Raw genomic sequence first — 11,218 nt, forward strand, 5'->3', positions numbered from 1 at the left:
GCTGACTGGACCGGAGAAAGTAGACCTAATGGTCTATATCTACCAATGGATAAGCTTTAAGAATATTACCATGTAAAGTAATATTCTCCAAATATTCTTTAGTTAACAACCTTTAAGTGGTAATTTGATGCAACGATACACCCCGTTACAATTGATTGCTTACCGTTGATGTGTTATAGTCCCTCTTGTTTATATATGTGATTTTATATAAAAATGCACGAGTCAGCCACCAGATATTGATATGGTGACAGGCACATCTACTTGGAGAGCTTCGCACACCGACAAACCCCTCGCCTCTTCAAAAGCTATAGCTACTAATATGCACACAGGGGATAATACAGGCGCGTTAGAAGAATATGGAAGCAATTTTGTAGGAACTTCGGTCTCATAAGGTTTAAACACTCGGATCTACAATTCAAATGTAAGGTATTTAAACTTTACAAAATAACAAAAATTCAGTTCTGAAAGCGGTTGAAGCCGTCATATCAACACTGTAAGATCGTCAATATTTCCTTCGACAGTGGAATATGAAGCCGCTTCCGATCAATGAAAGTTAATTGTCCAAACAAGTCTGTCGGCAATTGATAAAATTGTTTTCTACGATTAGGAGTCATTGTTTAGCAGCGCTGTAATTGGTACATCTGCACAAGCTTTTAGCTGCTACTTTTCAATCGCTGAAATCGCGAGCGATGCTGCGTCGTGAAAATCGAATTCTCGTTGATCCAGGCATTTACATGCTGCAACATTTCGCCTTTATCGGCAGGTCCGCTTTGTTTTTTTATCATCAGAATTAATACTTGCTATCAATGTGTTGAAAAGAGCACAACATTCACAGTAAATACGCTGAAGTGCTAATCATCTATCAACTCCACCTTATTGCGAAAAAGTATTTTAAACTAACCCGTAAATCGGCGTAAAGCTGCTTCACTCATCAGCTGACGTTTGTGGCTATTGACACAATCTGTCGAACAGTACTTATATTCTAGACGGGTCAATGGGGACTTGCCAGCATACTTGCTGCAGAAACCACAAGACATCCCCATTGCAATTTTTCGGTCCAGTTCTTCCTGGCGCTCGGCTTCAATCCGCCTCTGCTCAGCAGCTTCCTTCTTCTGCTGTTTCTTTCGATCTTTCGCCCTTTTTCGTTTTTCAGCCTCTTTTTCAGATTTGCGTTGTTCCATTTCAGCAGTAAGTCCTTCTGGAATTTGTGCCATTTTGTAATCCCACGCATCCGGATGTTTGCCCATGTACCTACGAAATGTATTTCGAGTCTCTTTTATGCTGCAAAGGTAATACGGCGGTCGGTTGTGCAAGTCTAAAAGAGCGGGATCGGCCCCATGCTGAAGCAGATACTCGACCATCAAGACTAAATTATTTGCAGCAGCGTGGTGAAGAGCGGTCATGAGATTAGCATCTGCCGCATTTACACTAACATCGCCCTCGTCCGCATTCGAAAGTAGCTCTTTAAGACGTATCATGTCGTCGGAAATTACCAACTGTATAATCAGGGGCAATTCCTCTTTTTTTACAACGACAGTCGCTTCCGCCTTTTGAACAGTCTCTGGTGCTGGAGCGCAACTCTTCTTGCTATTCTTTTTCTTCAACATCTTGATGCTGCCAGGCAAAGGTTTTTCTTTTGATGCCAGTGGCGCAAAGCGCACGGTACGTAGTTCGGAATAAACCCGGCAGACCTCCTCGAAGGTAGGTCGGAAGGTTGTGAACGGAATTCGCTTAAGCCTTTTGTCGCCTGCAGCAATTTCATTTAAGGAGTTCAAGACAAATATTTATCGAAATATTGCTCATTATTAGCCACCAACCTGGCTGTAGAACATTACTTTTCTCTGGAAAGAACGTTGCGCGCTCTGTCTTTCCACTAGAAATAAATATCAGCTCCGCATCGTCCAGCACATTCTTCCACTCTAGCAGCAACGCCGCCACGTCCTGTTTCAGCGCTACTTCATTATAACGACGCAGCGTTGCACCTGCTGATTTGACCTTTCTATTTGCATCGCTGGCTGATTGAGCCCCACCCTGTTTCCTTCTTGTTGTGTACCTCTGGAATGTCTTGTGACAAAGTGCTTTCTCTTTATCGAACACGGCACCAGCAAAGCGTCCACTACGTAGTAAAAGGACGGCCCATCGAAACTTTGACAAACACACTTTTTGCAGCGATGTATGTGGATTAAATGTCTTCTCGCCCACCCCAGAAAGGATATTCTTAAACACCTTAAATGTGCTCGTGCCGTCAGAAAATTCGACCACAGGCTCTTTCTTTGACGCCACCTCCCCTAACTCCTCTTCAGAATCGGATGGAGATGAAGAGAGCGAATCGTAGGTATCAAAGTTTGCCTTTTCATTCTTCTTCGCCTCTTTCTGCAGTTGCTGAAGCATTTCCTGCTCCGACAGCCTCGGCAGGCCTTTTGCTCGCCTCTTCAAATTCATGCAATGTGCTGGGGACTTATAATGCTCATTTTGTTCATATAAAGATTCGAAAGCGGATACTTCGCACGCATTACAGCGCAAACCTGCACTTACGAGCTCCCCCAGCATGGCCCTCCGTAGCCTCAATGTGGTGGACGCCAAGCTGGGCGCATCGTGATCGTCCTGCCTCTCTGGCGTTTCAACTACGTTTCCAGCTTCAGCTTGAATAGTCCATTGGGATATCTGAGACGGAGACAGGTCGCTTAGCGCGATGCGCCCGTACGGCTTCCTGTACACCATAATATTGGACCGAGGAAAATGCGATAAAGGTACCGACGTATTATTGTTTTATTCAAAAGCATTTTACTTTCTCGTATTGATTATAATGCCATCCCTGGATGAGCGAAAACGACCGGCAGAGTGTGGCACAGGATTCAATGTGCGGACTTGGTGCAACATGGATCCGTGCGGAATTGTGTGCGCTACCATATCGTGGTTTCTAGTGCTTTACGCTGAGTGCACTGTCGTGGTAGGATGTCAATTGCCAAATTTCGTGTTCAAGTTATCGTCTAAACGTAGTCGTTTCTTTGCTGTAGGGCGTAGTGGTGTACCCGTGGATGGGACTTTCCTTACTGGGACTTCTACACATCGCTATCTTTACAGGGCTCTGCTTTATGGCGCTTGTATCACACGGAAAAGGTTGCAATAATCACTTTCGTAAACAAGTTCATTCATAGAGAGTTGACTTGTTTACGTGAGTGAAATACAATTTTAAATAATAACTGGTCCTTACAACATAACTCATGGTCATTTTTGTACTATGCATCTGCAGCCATGCTAACGGACCCCGGAGCTGTCCCTGAATCGGCTCTACCGCTTGCGCTGGCGAACGCTTCCAGGGACGAGATCGCTAGGTCAAGATTGGATAAAAAATGCGGGTCTGCGGCTGTTGATAATTGCTTGCTGCTGCTGTAGGCTGGAGGAGCAGCGATTCCGAACGTGTCGTCGGTGTCGCCAATTCAAGCCAGGAAGAGCGCATCACTGCTCAATCTGCGATCGTTGCGTCATAAAGATGGACCACCATTGCCCTTGGGTAAACAATTGCGTCGGGTTAGGCAACCACAAGTTTTTTCTACTTTTCATCTTCTACGTGTTCGCGTTGTCTACATATACACTGACACTTGTGTTCTTTCGCTACGCTAAATGCATTAATGAGTCGTACGTGGATTAACTGCCGGCTTTGAATATCTGGCGCTCATTTGATGCTATTGCATTTTGCTGTGATGTAGCTGCCCGACTTATGGAGCAATTCGGGTTGTCTGCTTGATCATGGAAGCCGTACTTTTCGGACTTTTCACCATGTGTATGATGTGCGACCAATATAGCGTCATTACCACGGGAACTACACAGATTGACCGTCTAAAGGGTGAAACCACAGACAACCTCGGACTGCATGAAGTGTTTGGCGGTTTAGACTGCAAGTTCTCTTTACATTGGCTCCTCCCAATTAACATTTGGTTTCCAGCGTAAGGTTTACACTTTGCTTGTTGGCTGACCACTGTAAAGTTTTTAATCGCTATTCTGTTTAGATCCGTCAAGAACCAGGTGCTAGGCTATATGCTTGAGCATGAGTTGTTGTTGTCCGAAGATGAAGCCTCAGAAGTGGATGCCTTTCTCGACAATGATACTTCGCTTAAAATTGCAACTACAATGACAACGGAGACGTTGGAGGGCGGATGGTCTGTGGAAAAGCGCATTCCGACCTGCGAGGCCAGTGATATCGTGTAAGAGACATTAAACTTCAACATATAGTGAGTCGCCTTATAATTTGCACTTGGGGCGTCACCTATGGATTTCTATTGATTCACGATCAAGTTAGTAACATTATGTGAAGTATGGTATGACCTTAAAGGTCCATATTCTTCTGAACATTCGCGCGCAGTACCCTATTATCTATTTTTCATCTTGTCAAGCAAGTCAATGATTTCTTTTGAAGCTCAATACTAAAAAAGCATATAGTATGTGGAATTTAGAGCAATGAAATAGTTTAGCATTGATGAACAGCATTGATGAATTGATGATCAGCATTGATGATCGGCATTGATGATCATGCACAGTCATATTTTCCGTTATAATCTATTTACCATACACACATAATCAATTTGTGCACATTGATTAAATTACAACGCGATGCACAGCGTCTGTGGTGCTAGCTGCAGGCTCTACTGCTTTCTTCTGGATAACACCATGTCTGTTAAGCGGTGCGGAGATAGTGATATCGATTGCATATTTAGACTTAGACTAATGTGCTACTTCGCGAATTATTGTTTTTGTAGCTTCTGCGCACTTTTTTAAAATACCGAGCGCGGAGCGTTTCGAAGCACTGTTGAGCCTCCGCATCTGACAACATCTCACCGTCAATTCTCAGCAACGCAATGGCGTTCTGGTCTACCATTAAATCGTTTTGCCGCTTCAGTTGCTCCACCCATGTAACAATTAATTCTTGCAGCTGCTGATTTGAAATGGTAGCTAGTGACTCAAAAGACACATTAGCTGGCCGCTTGTGACTGAGGGGGATGGCAAACACGTTCGAATTCGTAAATGTCTGATTTATAGCAGCAGTTGCAGTCGCAAACATCGACTCATTATTCGTATTTGGCATCGAAGTCGAGACAGCAGCAGGTGGAGCAAAATCTGTTGCGGTCCTATAAGCACCTTCGTTCGTCGTGGAGATCTCATCCTCGCTGCTAGAAGTAGACGGTGCCCTTCCTGACTCATTTTTTACCATCGTTGATGTTGATGGAGCGTCCATTACTGAAATTGGGTGATTTGTAGAATTAGCAAAAAGCTGCAGCCATTTGGATGAGTATCGCAGCTGCTTCCAGCAGCCTTCGAAAGAAAATTTGACGTTGTAGTGACGGTAAAATGCGTCCTTCGCCTCATCAATCCACTGCTGTTCCGTAAACAATGCTACAGCAGCACTACCGTTTCTCTCGTCCACCTTCTTTTCTATAGTTTGAATTTCATTTAAGATGCATGCAAACTTCTGCGAATCCTTGTTAATACGTGTCCAACGGACTTTGAGCCCATTAAGTGGGCGCTCCACAGTTGTAATTATCTCCTGGTGAAACAACTCGCGCACAGCATTCCAGAAGTTAGACGCCTTTTGATCGCCACCCTGTAGTTTCAAGTCGCTGGCATTCATCCAGACGCGGCACAGGGTCTGGTCTTCAGCCGTTGTCCAATTGGTCTTCTTACCCATTTTGCTGGCGCTCGGCACATATACTTTCTACTACTGAAGGTACGCAGTCTGGGGTTTACGCAATACTAAAAGACAATTGTGGAACATTTTATTTTTTCAATGGAAAGTAATAATATAACATCTCAGGTAGCCGCTCCGACAACGTTAGCTCATAAGCCCAAAATTAGGCAGATAGTTCTTGTAGAGAAAAGACCTACGGCTCTGCAAGCCGGATTTATTGGTTGCCCAAAATTTATAAATGGGTCAGCGCATACGTTCGAACATGCGAAACATGTCAGCGGGTTAAACCCTCCGTCTAGCGGGGTGTATCGTTCCGTGAAATTAAAACTAAAAGGTTGTTAATTAATATATTATCTAAAAGGTAGATAATATTTGGAGGATATTACTTTATATAGTAATGTTCAGAAATGTTATCCATAAGTAGGTATAGGCCATTATATCTATTTATCCCGCAGACTAATCAGCTGTAGATGCAAACAAAACAAAGAGACAGATAGGATAAGATAAGATTTCAATTGCATGTTTAGTATTAGTTTATAATCAAATTAGCATCAACAGATAGAAAGAAGAGATACTTAATTATATTAATACAGTTTTCATTTAACCCTCTTTAAGCTAGTTGTCTTAAAGAGAAGTCTTCCTCTGCACGTACTAGTGTACGTGAAATAACATAAGGCACCACTCGCAACTGAAGCAGTGCGAAGTGGACTTGTACTGAAGCAGTACAAGTCGTAGTGTCCCGTTACACTCGGCACATGCTGCTGCGCCACTGGCAATTCTGCCCGTACCCATAGGGTGTTAAGAGTCTATGAGTGTGGATTTTGCTTTCAGTCTACCGAAAGATTAGGCCGGAAACCCTGGCACAGTGGTCTTTGTCGACCGATTGAGCTAAATGGATCACTTAGCGGCTGTGTCGGATACCATTGATTGTGAAGGTATCGCAAGGCTGTTCATCGATTGCGTGTTTCGACAACACCGTTTGCCAGTGGCAATTGTCTCTGATCGGGACCCCCGTTTCACGGGTTAATTCTGGAACTCGATTTTCCGAGTGCTTGGCTCCAGATTGGACATGTCCACCGCGGACCATCCGCAGACCGATGGATAAACTGAACGTGTCAATCGCGTCGTTGAAGCCTTTTAAGCAGAATTTGTGCCCAGACACCAAAGCGCTGGAGCTCACTGGCGCCATTGGTGGAATTTGCGTTAAACAACGCTGTCCATGCCTCTCGAGTCTATACTCCGTTCTATGTCAACGGTCTCACCCACCCACGCGTCCCTTTAACGATGCCACTGCGTGGCTAGAGATTGGTGGGGGAGAATAAGCCGTTAGGCATACTGATATCAGCCCTATTTACCGCTCGGAAACAAGTGAGGGAGTTCCTCGCGACGCGATTTAGTGTCTTAACGCATGTAAGGGACATGATGGCTGATAGACAAGACAAACAACAAGACCAAGCAGTCGGCAACGACGTACAATGTACGTGCAGAGGAAGACTTCTCTTAAGACAAGTAGACTTAAGAGGGTAAAATGAAAACTGTATTAAATATAGTTAAGTGTCTCTTAATCTATCTTTGTAAATGCTAACTTAACTATAACCTAATACGAAACATGTAAATGAATTCTTATCTCTATCTTATTCGGCAACGACGAAGCTGAATTATGGTCGGAGACCGATTCCTGTTAAACGTTTAAAATCTACCTACTAACTTGGTTGCTGCGGTCTTCAAGACTTAATTGCGCCTGCGCTTTATTGGCCCATTTACGGTCGTGGCCAAGAAGGGTCTAGCTAATACGCTAAACCTTCCTAGCAAGATGCGTACACACCCAGTGTTCTACATTGGCTTGCTTAAGCCATATCGGGACCCTTCCACATGAACTTAAAGTCGCTTGCACTGAGACAGGAGGTCGTGCCGCAGATTGCTGCATTCTTACCAGTATGTCCAGCTGACTCTCTAAAAGAGGTTATTGACGGTCCAGCATCGAAAGACGGTTCTAAACCGCCTCATAAGATCTCTCAACCCGAGCAAGGCTCTCACGAAGAAGTTGTGCTGTACAGCATCAAATGCTTCCTGCTTCCGTCGAGATCTCGACTGCCTCCCGCGCTGCTTGATGCGCGAGGGAACCTTCAGTTTCACGTGGAAAAACTCTTGAAGCGACGTCGTCGCAAGGGTCAATACAAGTATCTGGTGAAGTGGCTAGGGTACCCCTCTTCTCAAAACCTTTTGGGAGTTCGAGGTACCTCTTCGGCAAGATTGCCCGTACGCCGTTGACGTTTTTGAGCGCCAAGCTCAGGGTCAACTCGCGTCAAACGACGCTTCCCACCACTAAACGTGGGATTAGGTGGATCTAAAGCCTCAGTGCGGCTTCGATCAATGGTTGTACGGTCAACCGAAGCACTGAAATATCGGCTAGGCCTTTCTTCGTTTTGTGGCATAAATGCCGAACTGGCCTTCGGCCTTAAGCTTAGCGAAATCGAAGCGAAGCTTCCGTTTCAAACGAACATCACCTCTATCCGCAGGCTCTCTGATATTTCAAATTTTACGAAGTCGGCGGGCCCGGTGGACCCAGTTCTCAAATGAGACTTCGTTTTCACTCCTTGTTTCGTTTGGAAACAAAACGATCGGAATTTCTCTCATGGAAGTCACCGAAGCCCCACGGGCTTGATCACGTAAACGCGTCAGATACTGGCTTCGCGTCATTACCTTTGGCGTAAGGTATTGCTCATGAAGATCGTCGCGGGCAGCGATCTCCTCCGGCGTCCTCGCCGGATCACCAGAGATCCAGATGGCCAAGCTATGACCCGCTATCTCTGTGAGACGCTGTCCGCACTAAGCGGAGTGAATTTATATTCACTATGAGCTTAGCTTTCGCTGTTTCAGCAGCTCGACGACGAGCTCTTTCCTCTATGAGGATCATCTGCTCTTGCTCTTCATCGAGCGGATTCGTAATAATGTTGGACTTAGGGTTCCGTGTCCTGCTAATGCAGTTAAGACATCAGCGGCACCACGTTTCTGGGAACGGATTCGGGGCCCGCCGACGTTCATACCGAAGAGAAGGCGTGAGAGAACGACGCTTTTTCTCCTCTTCCTCTGATGGAGAGTGACTTTCAAAGTCCACCATTCCCTCATCGTCGAGGAAGGTGCTAAGAGTCTGTGACTCACGCTTGATTGTCATGAGACAAAAAAAAAAGAAAAACACAACCGAACGGTTAGCTGTTTAGGCTCCAACCTCAATGAGGAAATGAAGCGAATGTTGTCACTCGGTGTCAACAGTCTGATGGGGGAGGGTGTAATGGGGCAACATCGGTTGGAGAACCGTTGTTGTGGTACATTTACTTTATAGGTAAATACCCTTTTATTTTAAAATAGTTGGTTACTTAAATCCCATTTATTATGGGTAACAAATGTGGTCGCCGCCAGATATATATTTGGCGGCCAAAATCTTTTTCTCAATTCGCTAGGGTAAGGGTTTTAGATTTAATTACACAATAAAGTGCAGTTCCCCTTTTTATCTTAAGGCGTTAAGTGCCTTTCCAAGGCTTGCGCATTGGTCTGTAAGAGATAGAAGCCTTTCTAAGGTATATCCTCGTGGGCACTAGTTGCTTCTTGTTCTACGAGCTCCTGAGTCCCTTGAACTAGGATTCCATAAGCTTTAATAGCTTGTACGACTCCTTGATTTGTTAATCCATTAGTTCTATAGAACTACGAGACTCTTTGAGTCTAAAGTCTTCCTATAACTTTAGGAGCGAGGTAGCTCCGATATAAAAACCTTCCTCTTCACGTAGTGTACGTAAAGTATGCGAAGGCCCCTCATTAAACGGGGCACTGCCGACTTGTTCTGATTCAGTACAAGTCCACTTCTCGCTGCTTCAGTGCGAGTGGAGCCTCACGTCACTTCACGTCCACTAGTACGTGCAAAGAAAGACTCTTTTTAAACACTTGCTGTAAAGAGAGTTAAAAGTAAACTGTATTTAATATAATTAAGCTCTTCTGTTTCTATCTGTTTAATACTAATTTAATTATAAACTAATACAAAACATGTAGTAAAGTCTTATCTATCTATCTCTTTGCGTGCGTCCAGTGCTGACTGGACCGCGGAGCAAGTATATATAATGGCCTATATCTACCAATGATAAGCTTACCGCGGAGCACGTAGATATAATGGCCTATATCTATCAATGGATAAGCTTCCGAATATTATTATGTAAAGTAATATTCTCCAAATATTATTAATTGTTTTAATATTATGTTAATAAACAACCTTTAAGTGTTAATTTAATGTGACATTACACCCCGCTACATCACCCCTCCCTTATAAGACAATCGCTCTGAATGTCATTTATTAGAGTGGTCACTATGGGTCCCCGGAACCGTGAGCCCTAAGAAGCGACCACTTAATTAAAACGATTTGATTGGTCAGAACCATCATTTTCAATTTTATCGCATGGCTAACAAGTCCATGCGTATTGCGACTGGCGAGAACAGAACAGTCGCCTGATCATCCTCTGGCGGCTGATAAAAGGCCTTCAAATGAGGGGGCTCAATCGGATGGACGTGCTAATAGCATTCGCTATAGTTTGTTTGGTTCCGACGATGAGGATGATTCCTTATCGCCAGCACCGTCTCCCTGCCGTCATTCGCACATATTTCTGTGCGTGGTGATGAACATGGCACAAGCCATCGTAATAAAAGTTCTTGTGGTACCCCTGCTTCAGTATATACCGCTCAGGGGAGCGTAGACAATAAAATGTCTCGTCTTGCTCCTAAGAAGAAGCCGTAGTTTTGCCCGAACGGCTAGTCAATAGCTTGGCTGAAGAGACAACTCCTCACGATAAATATCCCTTATTTATTGCGACAGAGCTACATGACCTTGATCCAGCGCGAAGAACTTTTGCGCTAAAGAAGATTTATATCTCGATGCTTTTCTTAAGCATCGATCGTATAGTAGTAACAATAAGCGAGATAAGTCGCGCTTATGTAAGCCTGGAGCGCGTTCATTCGCAATGTCAAAGACATTGGACGCGAAGCCTCGCTTCAACGACTTAACGCGATTGGCGTTAAGTTTGAAAAACGAACTTTAACCAGTGCAAGGTATAAATTGCATCGGTTGTCTCGTGAGGCAGGACTTCCATGCCTTACGTGGGGTGATCCCTGTCCGTGTTGTGTTGACAACACGAAGCGAGTAAAAGGGGATGTCTATTCCCTTTCTTCGCCATGGAGAAGAACTCGCATCTCTATCGAGATGCGCGATGTGATTGTCGTTTTGCAATCGATTTACAGGCGCCAGGGGCGCGTATTTTTCGATGGACAATCTGATCTATCGGATGGGTCTCGTCATACTAACGGACGAGGCCCTCAACGTTAACAACCAGCTGGAAACGAGGCTCCCAGCTGTCATGCGTAGGTGGATAACCGCGCCAGCGACAAGGCAACTCGTTCGCTGCCCCTTCATATCTCGGTGGTTTAGAACACGTTCCACAAGGAAACTTTGACCACCGTGGGGATCCACCAATGGTTGTGGCGGAGGAGGGAAAA

At 44.7% G+C, this 11,218-nt stretch overlaps 3 protein-coding genes across 3 annotated transcripts; 1 reads left to right on the top strand and 2 right to left on the bottom strand.

The window, feature by feature from the left end:
* Positions 1-578: 578 nt before the first annotated feature.
* Positions 579-2,831, bottom strand: CCR75_009093 (uncharacterized protein). The gene is made up of 2 exons (XM_067967139.1): positions 1,818-2,831; positions 579-1,747 (listed from the first exon to the last, which is right to left on the bottom strand). Exons 1-2 carry the CDS (start codon positions 2,719-2,721, stop codon positions 897-899), a joined length of 1,755 nt encoding a protein of 584 aa, XP_067820223.1. The 5' UTR covers positions 2,722-2,831; the 3' UTR covers positions 579-896.
* On the top strand, positions 2,807-5,673 carry CCR75_009092 (uncharacterized protein; the record flags this gene model as incomplete). Its single annotated transcript, XM_067967138.1, has 6 exons — positions 2,807-2,950; positions 3,018-3,120; positions 3,254-3,335; positions 3,397-3,639; positions 3,711-3,947; positions 4,011-5,673. The coding sequence occupies 6 exons, from the start codon at positions 2,807-2,809 to the stop codon at positions 4,207-4,209; spliced, it is 1,008 nt and encodes a 335-aa protein (XP_067820224.1). The 3' UTR covers positions 4,210-5,673.
* On the bottom strand, positions 4,718-5,683 carry CCR75_009091 (uncharacterized protein; the record flags this gene model as incomplete). Its single annotated transcript, XM_067967137.1, has 1 exon — positions 4,718-5,683. One exon carries the CDS (start codon positions 5,681-5,683, stop codon positions 4,718-4,720), a length of 966 nt encoding a protein of 321 aa, XP_067820202.1.
* Positions 5,684-11,218: the final 5,535 nt, after the last annotated feature.

The sequence above is a fragment of the Bremia lactucae genome, linkage group LG1, assembly GCF_004359215.1.
Source record: "Bremia lactucae strain SF5 linkage group LG1, whole genome shotgun sequence".
NCBI classification, from domain to species: domain Eukaryota; phylum Oomycota; class Peronosporomycetes; order Peronosporales; family Peronosporaceae; genus Bremia; species Bremia lactucae.

Excerpts from the sequence above, each read along its gene's own strand:
- CCR75_009093 (XM_067967139.1), bottom strand. The coding sequence starts at position 2,721 with ATGGTGTACAGGAAGCCGTACGGGCGCATCGCGCTAAGCGACCTGTCT. Across the intron at positions 1,748-1,817 it reads AAGTAATGTTCTACAGCCAG|GCGACAAAAGGCTTAAGCGA; the intron begins GTTGGTGGCTAA and ends AAATTGCTGCAG.